The sequence below is a fragment of the Colius striatus genome, chromosome 2, assembly GCF_028858725.1.
Source record: "Colius striatus isolate bColStr4 chromosome 2, bColStr4.1.hap1, whole genome shotgun sequence".
Classification (NCBI taxonomy): domain Eukaryota; kingdom Metazoa; phylum Chordata; class Aves; order Coliiformes; family Coliidae; genus Colius; species Colius striatus.
This window is the reverse complement of record NC_084760.1, coordinates 21947075-21961792: the sequence shown is the minus strand read 5'-3', so window position 1 is coordinate 21961792 and position 14718 is coordinate 21947075. Positions and strand designations below refer to the sequence as shown.

Below are 14718 nucleotides of genomic sequence, written 5' to 3'. Positions count from 1 at the left end.
GGAATTTATTTTAGCCGTAATTTTAACTTAACAGTACTTTTTGTGTCAACAATATAAATAAAAGATGAGACAATAATTGACAACTGAATCGGGAATTTTCTCTGTCCAGATATTTGTTGAGTAAATAGCATATCTTTGAGACACAAGTGACACAATCAGAGCTTATCTAAGATTTGAAATCCTAAGAATAGGTAGAATGTGTTAATTCTTGCCAGAGAATATGGTTATCTAGTTAAAGCTGGTTACATTAGTTATCAAGCTACAGATTTGGTTATTCTGATGAAAAGAATTTTCTTTCAAAGAACTGCTATTTTTTAAAAAGAAATATTTTTCTTGAAAGTATTCATATATTTTAGTTAGTTTTACACAACTTGAGAAATACCTAGACAGTTTCTTCTTTAGATCACATATGTTACAAGGTGCCATTTAATCAGGAAAACTTCATATGTGTTTAAAAATCCGGTTTGTACATGTGTAAAGTAGTGAAAGGGGTTCTGCCTCTTGAAGGACCTTTTACTCCAAACAGATCCAAACATTTGGATCCATTCAAACTATTATCCAGCTGGATTTATTTTTGAGTGACAATAATCACTGGGACTTTTCAATAAAGATAAACCCAAAAGTGAGCAGTGAATGATAATGGAGACAGAAACAGCTGTGAGAAAACAGATATTTAGAGAGCAATATGGAATTTAAGGCTTTTTGCACGTGACACAAATTAAAGCATCTTAAAAAAGCTCCTGGGAACCTTGTGCATCATAAAAGGTCAGGTGAGGAATGAACATTTCTTATCCAATCTATAAATATTGAAAATTAACTGAAAGCTTGGCTTTATTTTGATTTTGTGACCTCTAGCTGCTTTGGTATTTGAGTATTTCCACTGATAACTCAGGAGCATAGAAAAGAAGCATTTTACACCATTTCTTCTACTTGGTCATAGCATCATCAGACAGAGTTTAAATCTCAACATATTTTCTCCCATCTATATAAACCCATGTGCCACTGTCACTCTGGTACCTTGCCAGCATATTTCACAGCCTTAGAAGTCTGATATCCCGAGCTCTTTCTCCTTTCCTGTTGTCACTGTAGTGATAAGCTTGTGCCCTACAGTCACAATGACTGAAAGATAATTTCTCCCTCTCTCCACCTCCAGAAAGGCTTCTCCTTTTCTTTTTTTTTTTTTCCATTTATTCTGGACTGCATAGAGGGCACCATCTCATCCTCTAATATCAGCAAAACTGATGCATGTCATTAACCTGGAGAGTGCTTTATCAGAAGAAGAGTACACTAGAGAACAGTAGCATAACAGCCCTCACTGAAAGGTGCATCACAACCTACTGCTGCATGTTACAATTGATAAAGGCCAAGGCAAATTTAGTCTTCCAACCTAAAACTTGTCTCACAGTTAAAATCATGTTAATCACTAAGACTATTCCTTTTACCAGTTTTTTCTGTCTGTTGAATATAGTGAGTGAAGCAGCATTTTGTTTTACTGAATACACTCTATAAAAAAAAAAAATTAAAACAGGAAAAAGAAGTATTTAGCAATGTTGGCATTAAAAGGTAAAGAATGTAGTAAATTAACTATATGGAAATCTGATCTTTTTAATGAATAAGAAATTATCTGCAAGATTGAATTTTCCCAAGCTAAACAAAAAATAAGAAGAACCTGAACTTACCTCAAGTTTTTCTTTGCCAACAGGGAAAGGATTTCAACCAATGTATCTCTAGCTCTGCTGCCTATGCTGAAAATTTTACAATATCTTTTTGTTTTAAGCATTCAGGGACCTAATCCACTTAAAAATGTTCTGTGTGGGATAAGCAATTTGGGAAAACAAGACTTACAAGTAACATGGAGAAATCCATAAGGATCTGTTTCTTCCTCTTCCCAGTGCAAAACCAAAGAGCATTTGGTGAGGCTAGCAGGTGTATAGCTGTGTGCTTTATGGCTGGTGTATTTTTTAAGTACGCAAGTCAGCTGCTGACTTTTGTATGGCAAACTGTAGTCCAGTATAGGTCTAGACTATAGACTAGTTATTTGTCCCTCTGTTCTGCTGTGTATCACACTCCATGATTTCTCTATTTCCGTAACATATCACAGTCCTGTTTTCTAAAAAGCAGATTTGTTCCCTGGTGTGCAACTCACCAATAATCAAACTCAGATGAGACATTGCTGACTTATTTCAGGTTGCACAAGCCCAGATTCTCTGTGGTAATTCCACAAATCAACACAAGTTTCTGCATTGTATTTATACACAACAGTTATAGGGTTATATGCTCCCTTTTACAATGATTGGTTAATAATTTGCATAGAATTAGAATATTGCTATGTGATTCCAAATGTCTACTATACGTACTCTAAGAGGGTACCAAAAGGTGGTCCTTCATGAGTTGGTGGTCACCATCCCACCCCGCTAGAATTACCTGAACTACTTTCTTCATCCTTTGGTAGCACAGGCAACTCATTGCAATCTCTTAACTCTACCTCCTGATAATCCTACCCAGACTTCTTCTTTTGACATGCCTATCCGATAGTGAATTGTTTCAAGCCTAATCGATATTCTTACAGTGTTACTAACAGTTGTCCTCATTCTTTTGACATTTTGACATCAATCCTATTCTACAGCTGATATGAAAGCAAATATCTTCACTTCTAAAATGCATTGAAAAGTGCTTCCAGAAGAGGATCAGACATAGTGACAGGTATTATCCAGTGAGATGACAAGCAACAAAGCCTTGCTCTGATAGTTTCTCTGGAAATCAAGCGGGAACTGGAAGCAGAGTGAGTGGCATATCCAGTGGGAGATGCCCGAGGACCACATCTCGCCTAGAAGACTTCTGGCCATAGAGAAAGGTGCGCAGCGGCGGCAGCGAGGGAAGCTGCGGGGGCAGTGAGGGCAGCGGCGGCAGCGAGGGAAGCTGCGGGGGCAGTGAGGGCAGCGGCAGCAGCGAGGGAAGCTGCGGGGCCGATGAGGGCAGTGGCGGCAGCGAGGGAAGCTGCGGGGGCAGTGAGGGCAGCGGCGGCAGCGAGGGAAGCTGCGGGGGCAGTGAGGGAAGCTGCGGGGGCAGTGAGGGCAGCGGCGGCAGCGAGGGAAGCTGCGGGGCCGATGAAGGCAGCGGCGGCAGCGAGGGAAGCTGCGGGGCCGATGAAGGCAGCGGCGGCAGCGAGGGAAGCTGCGGGGCCGATGAAGGCAGCGGCAGCAGCGAGGGAAGCTGCGGGGGCAGTGAGGGTAGCGGCGGCAGCGAGGGAAGCTGCGGGGCCGATGAAGGCAGCGGCAGCAGCGAGGGAAGCTGCGGGGGCAGTGAGGGCAGCGGCGGCAGCGAGGGAAGCTGCGGGGCCGATGAGGGCAGCGGCGGCAGCGAGGGAAGCTGCGGGGGCAGTGAGGGCAGCGGCGGCAGCGAGGGAAGCTGCGGGGCCGATGAAGGCAGCGGCAGCAGCGAGGGAAGCTGCGGGGGCAGTGAGGGCAGCGGCCGCCGCCGCGCGCCGAGCACGGGGCACCGCGAGCCCCGCCGGGCGGGGGCGGGGCCGGAGGTGGGGCCGCTGGGCGCTGTCCGCGCGGCGGGTGCTGAAGGGGCGGCGCCGCACCGGCACCTGCCGCCCGGCGCGAGCCGCTGGCGCGGAGCTGCAGCCGCCCGCGGCCGGCCATGGCCGCGCGCCTCTGCCTCGGTAAGTGCGGCGGGAGGCGCGGGCGGGGCAGCCCCCGGCCGCGCCCGGGCTCTCGCTTCTCCCCGCGGTGTCCCCTTGCAGCTCCCCCCTCTCGCGGCTTCTCCGGGCAGCCTCGCGGCGGCGGCGACCCGGTGCCCGGTGGGGGCTCGCACCGGTGTGACAGGTCCAGGCCCCGCGGGTTGGCGCACTTATTCACCTGGGCTCCGGGCGCGGTGTCTAAGCGGGAGGCGAGGCGGGGTAGCAGAGCCGGCAGCGGTAAGAAGTTGAATCAGGGAGGACACCCACGAATGGGACATCTTGTCTAAATAAACAACCACTTGTTTGCTAAGTGGAAAACATTTGGTGATGGCAGTGCTGCTCGGAGGGCTATTGACATTTCCCTTTGGGTCTGAATGGAGAAAAAGGGAAAATCAACAAAGCTGGCACAGAAGGATCTGGTAGAAGAGAATACATTGAGACCAGTATTTTTCAGTTTATTTTGTTATCCTTTGCGCTTTCTTTACATATTGTATACATGCTGCTTCTCTGTTTAACATCTCACTACTCTAAACTCATATTCTGCTATTAAAAACACTGTGTACATAGTTATGTCCTGGGTTTTGTTGGAATAAAGTTGTCTTCTATCACTTTTCAACTATATTCAACTATAGTTTGCCCTTCTCCTTTGGAGCTGGCTATCTTGCTGCACTTACCATTGGTTAGAAACCACATCCTGGTCTCCCATTATTCATTGTTATCTGCCAGATAATAATTCTGCAGCCTTGAGAGAGACACTGCAATTCTTATTTTCTTATGCTAAAATGTCCTTTTTTTCCCTCCATTTTTCACTTTAGACACCCAATTCTTTGGAATGGGGAATTTTGCACCTACCCGCTGAATCAATAGACACCTGTACAAAAATACAGACGTATAGAAATCTAAAATTATGTTTCTTCATATCAAATGGATCCATCTAAAAGTTTTAGCTACAAACTAACTTTTAGATGCCTTGAACTCTTCAAGGTAGAATATAGTTACTTGGCACTCCAATCAAAAAATTGATAGAGTGAATGAATAAAGTAGTAACTGTCATTTTTAGCATCCTGGGATGCAGCAAGAAGAGTGTGGCCAGCAGGTCAAGGGAGGTTCTGTTCCCTCTCTTCTCTGCCCTGCTGAGGCCTCATCTGGAGTCCTGTGTCCACTTCTGGGCTCCTCAGCTCAAGAGGGACAGGGAAGTGCTGGAGAGAGTCCAATGCAGGACCACCAAGATGATCAGGGGACTGGAACATCCTTCATATGAGGAAAGGCTGCGGGAACTGGGGCTGTTTAGTCTAGAAAAGAGGAGACTGAGGAGGGATTTACAAATATCTAAATGGTGGGTGTCAATAGTAGCTAGCAACAGGACAAGGGGTAATGGGATGAAGCTGAATCACAAAAAGTTCCACTTAAACATAAGAAAAAACTCTTTCACTGTTCAGGTGAGGGAGCCCTGGCACAGGCTGCCCAGAGGAGTTGTGGAGTCTCCTTCCTTGGAGATCTTCAAGACCTACCTGGACATGTTCCTATGCGACCTGATCTAGGTGAACCTGCTTCTGCAGAGGGGGTTGGACTAGATGATCTCTAAAGGTCCCTTACAACCCCTACCATTCTGTGATTATATGATTTTAAGCAGTTGTATAAGCTACAGTGCTTGGGATTCTAAAATCATACAAATCACTTTGTTTCATGGATACTTGTGATGGTATCCTACCTGCATACTGCTGAGAGAAACAAAAGCCCCATTCACAGTACATTACTAGATCTAGAGAAGCCCTTTCTTAGAGTGATGTAGCTGCAATTGTAGATTGTGCCACTCGGCTCTTTATTTTGCAAAAGCATTTCCTCCTTTTTGTGGGTACAGTTTCCAGGTGAGTTTGAAATAAACACACTCTGAAATAATCCTTACAAAGGAGCAGGAGATGCTAATTGTCTGCTCAATCAGCCCTACTTTATTCATTTTCAGCCACTGGTTCTGAAAAGCTGTCTTAATAGGAGTGAGACAGCACACTGTCTTTGTGCTACAGATCCTATTTGGATGCATAAACCTTCTGTTGTGCTAGTACATACAAAATAAGTAAATGGTCATCCAGCAAAATACTTTTTCTTAAAAATTTCCTGGATTTTAAATTTTGAATTGTCTTATTATACAATAATTCTCACCTGTACTTTACAACTTTTTTTTTCTGTCATCTGAGGGTATTGGGTGCATCCTCAGTAAATTTGCAGATGGCATCAAGCTGGGCAGATGTGTAGACCTGCTTGAGGGCAAGAAGGCTCTTCAGAGGGATCTGAACAGGCTGGAGTCATGGGCCGAGGCCAACTGTATGAGGTTCAACAAGGCCAAGTGCTGGGTTCTGTAGTTGGGCCACAACAATCCCATGCAATGCCACAGGTTTGGGACAGAGTGGCTTGAGAGCTGTCTTGTGTAAAAAAACGTGGGGGTCTTAATCGACAATTGGCTGAACATGAGCCAGCAGTGTGCCCTGATGGCCTAGAATCCTGGCTTGTATCAAAAATAATATCACTAGCAGGACCAAGGATGTGATTGTCGCTGGCACTGGTGAGGCTGCACCTCGAATACTGTGTTCAGTTCTGGGCCTCTCACTATACGAAGGACATCGAGGTGGTGGAGCATGTCCAGAGATGGGCAGTGAAGCTGATGAAGGGTGTGCAGAACAAGTCTTATAAGGAGTAGATGAGGGAGCTGGAGAGGTTTAGCCTAGAGGAGGCTGAGAGGAGATACGATCACTCTCTACAACTACTTGAAGGGGAGTTGTAGTGAGGTGGAGGTTGATCTCTTCTCTCCAGTAACAAATGATAGAACATGAGAAAATGGGCTCAAGTTGTACCAGGGGATGTTTAGATTAGACATTAGGAAAAACTTTTTCACTGAGAGAGTTATTAAGTATTACAATGGGCTGCCCAAGGAGGTAGTGGAGTCACCATCTCATAGATATATTAAAAAAATATACAGATGAAGTTCTGATGGACGTGGTTTAGTTTCTTGATGGGCTTATCAGTGTTAAATTAGTGGTTGGACTTGATGATCTTAAAGGTCTTTTCCAACAATTATGATTCTATGGTTCTATGAATAAATACTGAGTAAGTTCACAATTAGAAAGAACTCTTGGAGACAGTCCCAGGAATAACATGTTGTCATAATGAGCCAATATTGTCTTTTTGGATGAGTCAACTGCACATTCCTCAATGTTAAGCAGCAAGAGCCATTTCTGTTTATCAGTCTCCCAAGCTGACTGATAGATGCAGCCTAAAAGAGTGTTTCAGGGTGGAAATCACTGAAATCACAACCAACCCTGCCTAAGCCTGAGAACTGGCAAGAATATGAATAACTGGGGAAGATTTAGCTCCAGCTATATTAAGCACGTGGCCTCTTCTGTGTTTCATGGCATCACACTAGATGCTATTTCATCTATCAATTATAAAATACTAAATGTTGCTTCACCTTTATCAACTTGCATCCAGACAGTGTTCCCTATGGCAACACTGTTATATCACAGGTAAGCATAATTTCCAGAAGAGATCCTCCTCAGTAGAAATTCTTTAGGATTATTGAGAGCAATATTTGATATTTCTTATTTTACAATCGGGTCATTGGAAACATTTCAGTCCTCTGAATAGAACAACTCCTGAGGGAATATTTCATACCTCGTGCAGGTGATGTTTAAGGAATTCCACAATGCTGGAAGTTCCTCAAATGCCACATGAACTTGCCTGAACATAAGAAAAAGAAAGAAATTTTGGTCTGGGATATGCTGTGTCCTTCCATACCCGAGAAAAAACTCCCATCAGATGTTCAGCAGTCAGCTTGATGCTGAAATCAGTGTCTGATACTTCATTTTATAGAAAATTAAGGCAAGTGATTACAAATTAGAAGTTATGTTACCATAGGAATGTTGATGAAAGAGCTAAACCCCAACTAATTTGTCTTTTCTTAGCAATGCAATTAAATTTACTACTGATAAGCCAGAGGTGGTGTTGATTTTAAAGTCTTTTCCTTGAAACCTCTGTATCAGCCTTCAGGTTCAGAACTTTTTAGAATGCAATTAACATGACCCCTGTAAAAATCTCATTTATTATCTATCAGTTGTGTGGCTGTCAAATTCCTTTCACGTGACCTATTCATAGGAATTCCTGTGTGGTCTCTAGCTTGACAAAACTGCAGTACAAATAAAATGCCATTTCCTCTGAATTTTATACTGTCTTCCTATCTATAAGTTATTATGCATTGTAGAACTGCAGTCATTTCTATATATCTATGGACTGGTCATACATGGCTATAGCTGATGTTACAATACTGGGGTAAAATCAATATAAAATATGACACACTGCAACTTTCAAAATTTAAAATTTAATTAATTTTTCTAGTAGTGAAACTGAGGAAAAGTCTTATTCTGTTAAAAGTAGCCTGGTAGAAAGTCTGAATCTGTAAATAAACTGTACTAAATTATATTGTTATAGTATAAGTGAAAAAGGTCAGTACAGTATCTGTTGTATTAGCTAGTCATTATATTCTATATTTTTACAGTGTTGTTCCTGTTCTTCACAAGTATATCTACTGCCCAGACTCCTGATTGTCTGCACTTGAGAGAGCAATGTATAGAGGCTGCAAACGGCTGTGAGAGCATCTGGAATGTTGTTGAAGATGTCTGCAATATTTCAGGTAATTCTTCATGGTGTACACAGCTTTACTTTGGATTGCTGAATGATTGTGTATTCATAGTTCATCACAATATTGCCGTGGTGACTGAGTGAAGGCCGTGAGATTTCAGAGACTGATGGCAGAAGATAATCAACTTCTGAAATCCTTCACAGTGGTCAATACTATTTTCAGTAACAGTCATATTGTTTGAACTACGAATAAAGTCAGAGTCTAAAAGGTCAGAGTCTGAACCAACTCAAGAAGTCTGAATTCAGTTAAATTTATGGGGGATTCTGTTAAACAAAGCCAGTATGCAGCTGGAAAAAAGTTCTAACCTTGCTTTTGATAATTTGGAGGAGCTGCCTTGCCCATGGCAGAGGGGTTGGAACTAGATGAACTTTAAGATCCTTTCCAACTCAAACTATTCTATGATTCTATGATCTCACATGACAGCCAAATCAATGTTGTAGTTAGAATAATTTTCAAATATTGTACTAGAATAAGAAATAAATCTACTAAAGCATGCCCCAAAGAAAGTGGTGTTGTAGGAAGCCACATTGTGTTGATGCAGTGAATAGTACCTACATGTCACAGTGATTTATTTGCGGGGACTGATGGTATGATAAAGTGCAGTTTACAGTCTGCCTAAGTCTCCTTGCATTGTTAGATTCTCACATAAGAGAAATGAGAAAATCAGTTTCTATTTATTGCACATCCAATGCTTGGTGCATCAGTTCCAAGTAAATTATGTCTTAAGTAGAAGACCAGGTATTATGTTTGACCTGAAACTCATCCTAATCTCTGTCATCATTCAGATGAAAATGTTCCTTTTTCTGAAGGTCTATTACCTTCTTGAACAAATCCTGAGTACAAGTCACCACCTCTGTGTTTCTTTAAATCCTCCAAGTCTTTGAGGTTAAATGTTGAGTATTCACTTTGTCAGGTGCTCTGAATATGGAAGTGAGAAAGAGTCTGACAGTGTCATTAGACCAAGCTTGTAATGATACCTTTGTTGACTGATAAATGTGAATGGCCTTGATCCGTCAAGAGTACTTCAGTACTAGAAAATAAAATGGGCCAAGTACTATTTTCTTGGCCTGAGTTCAACTATCATGGGGCATCGTGTACATATACAACTAAACAGTCGTATCCCCACATTGGCTGCACCAAAGTGCATTTTGGGAGTGACTCCAGGGACACACTGTCTTCATGGTGTAGCTGGCTCAATCCAGGTACCATAAAAAAGTAGAGCAGCAGAACAGACATAGTCCCTTGGCTCTAGCCTGGCCCATGCCTTGGTCCTGTTCATAAATGCAGCCAAGGTTATTTAGGTATCCCAAGTGCTATTTTTAGCAACACAATTCCATAAGGCAGAATTTCTATCACTGGAAATCAGAGGTATCTATATTTCCATGGAAACCTCCTTTCTTATATTGACATTATTTGAACAAAAACAGCCATCTCGTGATGCCATAATCTGTTCTGAGCCTCAGCTGCAGCAGAGTTGATAAAGTGAACAGCCTTCTGTCTGTCTTTTGGTGAGAAGCCAGGCAGCAGAAGATGCTGCCTGACTGTGGTTACCAGCTCATAGCTAGAACATTTACCTGCAGTGTGAGCTACCCGAATGCCTCTATCTGTATGATTTGTTGCCAAGATTTGAACCCAAGTGTCCCAAGTGACAAGGCAGTATGCAAAAGAATGAGAGCAGAAAATTCTCTGAGGGGTCCTCGTTAGTGGGTCTTGTTCCAGATAAGTATTTGCTTTGCATATAATGGCTGAATAGTTTTAAGAACAGACAGAATAAATGAAAAATACATGATAACCTAATGGTTACAACAGTCTCCAAATGAACTGGGTTTCAGCTCATGATCTATCAAGTTTTTAAATATTTTATGTGTAATAGAACAGTTTCAAAAGATGTGGCTGCTATTTGAGAAGAAGTACTGGAATATGCAATACTTTCAGGCTCAAGACAGTGACCTGAAGATGAGCTCTCTAGAACTAAATGTCCCCCAAATCAGAAGAAGTTGAATTTGCTTCTCTCACATCATTCACAAAGGCATTTGCACCAAGACCACTTGACATAAAGATCAAGACTTCTACTGTATGCTATTCTTCATCATACCCTGCAACCAAATGGAGTGGGCCAATATGATGGCTTCTGTGGTCTCCTCTTTGGATTCACTGCATTGTCCCATAATATGCTGTTTCCCTTACTTACTGTCCTATGTGCTTATTCACTGATAATAACGGTATTTGTAAATGGGTCAGAGAAACTTTCTGAAAATAAATTCTTATTGTAATTGCTTGTTTGTTTTTGTAGCTGTATATTTCCTTAGGATAATAGCCTTTGGCAAGAACTGTTCAGCATTGCAGGGCACTCAGATATTGTGCTTAGTCTAGGACAGATTATTCTAAATGTGCTTATTAGATGACATGACCCCAGAGGGCATAAACCCACAGATAGCTGATGGCACCTCTCAGAGAGTCCACAGAAACAGAGACAGAAAATCTAACAGCAGCATTATTAGTGAGAATAATATTATATTGTCTGTCAAGAGTACTCAACGTGTACAAGACTAAAAACTTCATGGAAGAGCTGTAAGAATGGAAAAGGCCCTTCAGTAATGAGCACAAACATGTTAGTTGGAGGCCACAGGCAATGAGGCAAATATTCCTTTTACTAGTTTCTTTATGAAAAACCTAACTGCAAATGATAACTACTCTACTACTCTTTGGTGTGAGTTCACTAACTCAGTCCCATAGGCTCTAACATACAAGTTAAATGTATGCATTATCAATACCTCCATCTTTTGTTCTTCAGAGGAAGTCTGGGAATACTCTCCAGATGACAGCCTAAGTCATGCCTTTCTCTTGTCAATCTGTCCATCGTTGCTCCCCAGCTACTACTGAGTCTCAGTTTATAGTCACTTGCCTCACCAATCTACCTTCCACTTCCTATTCTGTGACAAGATATAGTGAAAAAAAAAAAGAGCTGAAAATATCAATGAGTCAGCTTCCAGGTCTGGATGGAAAAGACTGAAAATTTAATTATGACAGAATAAAAAAATTTCATTTTGAAAATGTCAAACATGTTTCAGTTCTGCAGAATGAAGATTTTAAGCTTTGGGGGTTTCTGCAGGTTATTTTTCTTCTATTATTGCACTGAAAAAAGTAGATTTTTTTCTAAGCTCTGATTTAACCATGAGTTTAGATTTTCTTAATTTTTCAGAACTGAAAACATTTAGGATCGGAAGAAAACAAAAATCAAACATCAGATCACTTAAATATTAAGGAATAATATTTTGACTTAGATTTGGAAGAGTTTTTTTTTTCTTGGAATAACAGAATCATTGAGGTTGATAGGAACCTCTGGAGATACAGTCCAAACCCCTTGCTTAGGCAGGGTAAATTGCAGACTGCCTTCCAGGGCTATAATCAGCTGCATTTGGGATATTTTCAATAATGGAGGCATCAAAATCCCTCTGGGCAACCTTTTCTGCTATTAGACCACAGTCATATTAAAAAAGTTTTTGCCAAGTCTTGAATGGAATTTCTTGTGCTTCATACCTCCTGTCCTGTCACTGGATACCACCGAGAAGTCTGGCCCTGACTTATTCACTCCCCTCCTATTAGACATTTATATACACAGATATGTGTATTGGTACACCCCTGAGCCTTCTCGCTTCCAGGCTGAGCTATCCTGGCTCTCTCAGCCTCTCCTCATAGGACAGATGCTCCAGTTCATTAATCATATTTGTGGCACTTTGCAGGAGCTACTCCAGAATGACCATGTCCCTCTTGTTCTCAGCACTCCAGATGTGATCTCATCAGTGCTAGAGGGCGAAAAGCCCGTATTTTCCTCAGTAGAGTTCAGATGCAATTCCCACTGAGATGGCTGGAAAGCTGACTGAACAAGAACAGCGACTACCAACCTGGAAGTGTCAGCTTCTACTCTGTCATGCCTCTGCGTGTGGTCACATGTACATAAGTTAGGTACATATAAGTAAATCAAATTATGAATAATGGCTGCCAAGTATTAGGTCAGTGAGCATTTTTTTTGCAAATACCTTGGAAGCATATGTAGATGCTGAAATATATTACTGAGAACTAATCAATGGTAAAGCAACAATAATTGAAAACTAACAATAAAATCTTTTCTGCTGTTCATCACAGCTGAATCAACACAGTGAACAAACAGATCAACTCTGGCAATGGACTATTTCTACACAGCTTTCAAGAGGCCAGGCAAGGGAACCCCATACATCTGATGAGCCTTCTGATTCAGTTTGTGACCTTTGTATGTTCATAGCCCCACAACCTACCCCTCACCCTCTGGTTGTCAGCTGCTGTGATTCAGTGCAAGATGTTCACAGTGCACAGAGCTGCTCTGAACGCAGTCACTGTACCTTCCTAACCACAGCCTGGTAGTGTTGTGAAGACAGATGAGCTAAGCGAGGCTGAGATCACATATAAAATGTACCAAGATTTGTGTTCCTTATTCTCCTACCTCTACTCACCTCAGCTCTTGAAGCTCCTCTGGACCTTGAAGAACAGTCATAAACTTCATAAATTAACTAATTTTTACATAAGTCTCTCCTGATCTTTGTTGTTCTTCTACCCCTGGAATCTGTTCTTCTGAAATTGTGTCCTTAAATTCATCTATGATCTCTTACTCACTTGATAAAATATAGAGAATAGCCACTCACCTCCGTTGGCCTCCACAGTTTCCATGTCACCAGTTACTTTCCATCTTTTTAATGGTCAGGGAGTGTCCTATGTCTATGACCTTCTGTAGATCTCCTGAGCCTCTTGGTTACTGGAAAAAGAAAGAAAAGTGAAGGCTAAGGGTCAGGTTCATGCCTTGCTACTGAAAATTAAGAAGGCAAGTTGCAGATGGGGTTGGACGATATAGGCAAGCCCAGGCACCTCCTTTGCTGATAAAAGAGGTGAAGTGGGAGCAGAGGCTGCAAACTGCAGCTCTTGCTGGACTGTGACATCCCCCTGTAGCAGTTCATACTTTAATACAGCCCTAAATCCTCCTTTGTCAGCAACAGCAACTGGAGAAGGGGCATTGCAGACACTGTTTGAAAAAGGATTTTGAAGTGGCAGGATAGGGATGTGCACTCTGGAATAGCTATTCATTCCTCCAGGCACGGGCAAAATGCAGTGTTTACTCTTGTAGGCCTTTGCCTTGACTACCTTCCACTGCTATTTCTGTCAACGACATATAAATGATGTTAAAACTCTAATCACATTAAAGCTCGTCGGTGGCAGTGGTGACACATGGCTGCTAGCTTTGCAGTTTTACCAGAGCTCACAGTCTCTGCTGCTCCGCGCTAGTCACCTGGAAAGCAGCAAGGCAGGAAGCCAGACATCACCGTTGACAGGGCAGAGACAATAGCATCAGTGCTCAGTAGATTAAAACCTACCCTCACTCTGCCCTGTGACTGCCCTGGATCTTGTGAGCCACATAGTCCTCATCTTACATATTGTGAGATTCTTAGTATCTATGAGGTGAAGGAAGGAAAAGTGCTAGTTTAGAGACCTGCATAACTGTTTTGACAAGGTAAATCATAAAAATAACACTTAATTAAGTAGTATTAAACTGCTTCTGGTGTAACTTTAAGTAACTTTTAACTTTCTTAACCAATAAGAAGTAATGAAACACTTGTGCAACTGTTTAGTCCATAAATAAGAGGGTTCATTGAGTTACCTTAGGAACATAAATTACTACATGCTCCTTATTTTTACTATACATACAAGGAAAATAAGACTTGACAGTCTCCATGTGTGTCTTTGTCATTGAGTCCAAGTGCACAAGCAAGCAACAGGCTTAAAACTGCACTGTGGCTTCTGCATAACTTTTTAATGTTAATACCTCCCTTATTTTTAATTTTTTTAAATCATAATATTCTTGGACTACTTTAAATTTGTTGTCATTGCCAAACTTAGGCAGTGAAGTTGTTCTATAGATTAGCAGTCTGAAGGCATATCCAAATATCCAGGCATTTGCAGGCTCGTGCCATTCTCACACGAGTGAGGGATGTGAACCAGAGCTGGCCTCTTTTAGCATGGGGCCAGTGTCACTGTTAAAAGGCTGCACGTGCCCTCCTACATCCCCTCTCTTACTCCATTCTTACACAGCAGTACTTTAGCCTGCACTGTGAATTCCTGTCCCTGTACCAGGCAGCTCATTTCTACAGAGGACCAAGATGAGTGTTTCAGTGCCTAAGTTTAAGACTCCTGTCCACCTTTTTAGTTTAGCCTTTGTACCACATCTACCTAGAACATAAGGTATGAGTTTAAGCTTTTATGTGCTTTGGAAATGAGAACAAACATGCTGACAACGGGTCAGCTCAAATAAAAGGCG

General features: G+C 42.0%; 1 protein-coding gene across 1 annotated transcript in view; it reads left to right on the top strand.

Moving 5' to 3' along the window:
* Window positions 1–639: 639 nt before the first annotated feature.
* GFRAL (GDNF family receptor alpha like) overlaps window positions 640–14718 on the top strand; it is a 31800-nt gene continuing 17721 nt past the window's right edge. The window contains exons 1-4 of the mRNA XM_061989174.1: window positions 640–657; window positions 2849–3922; window positions 5881–6007; window positions 8232–8366. Coding sequence (XP_061845158.1) covers window positions 640–657; window positions 2849–3922; window positions 5881–6007; window positions 8232–8366 — 1354 coding nt within the window. The remainder of the gene's footprint in view (window positions 658–2848; window positions 3923–5880; window positions 6008–8231; window positions 8367–14718) is intronic.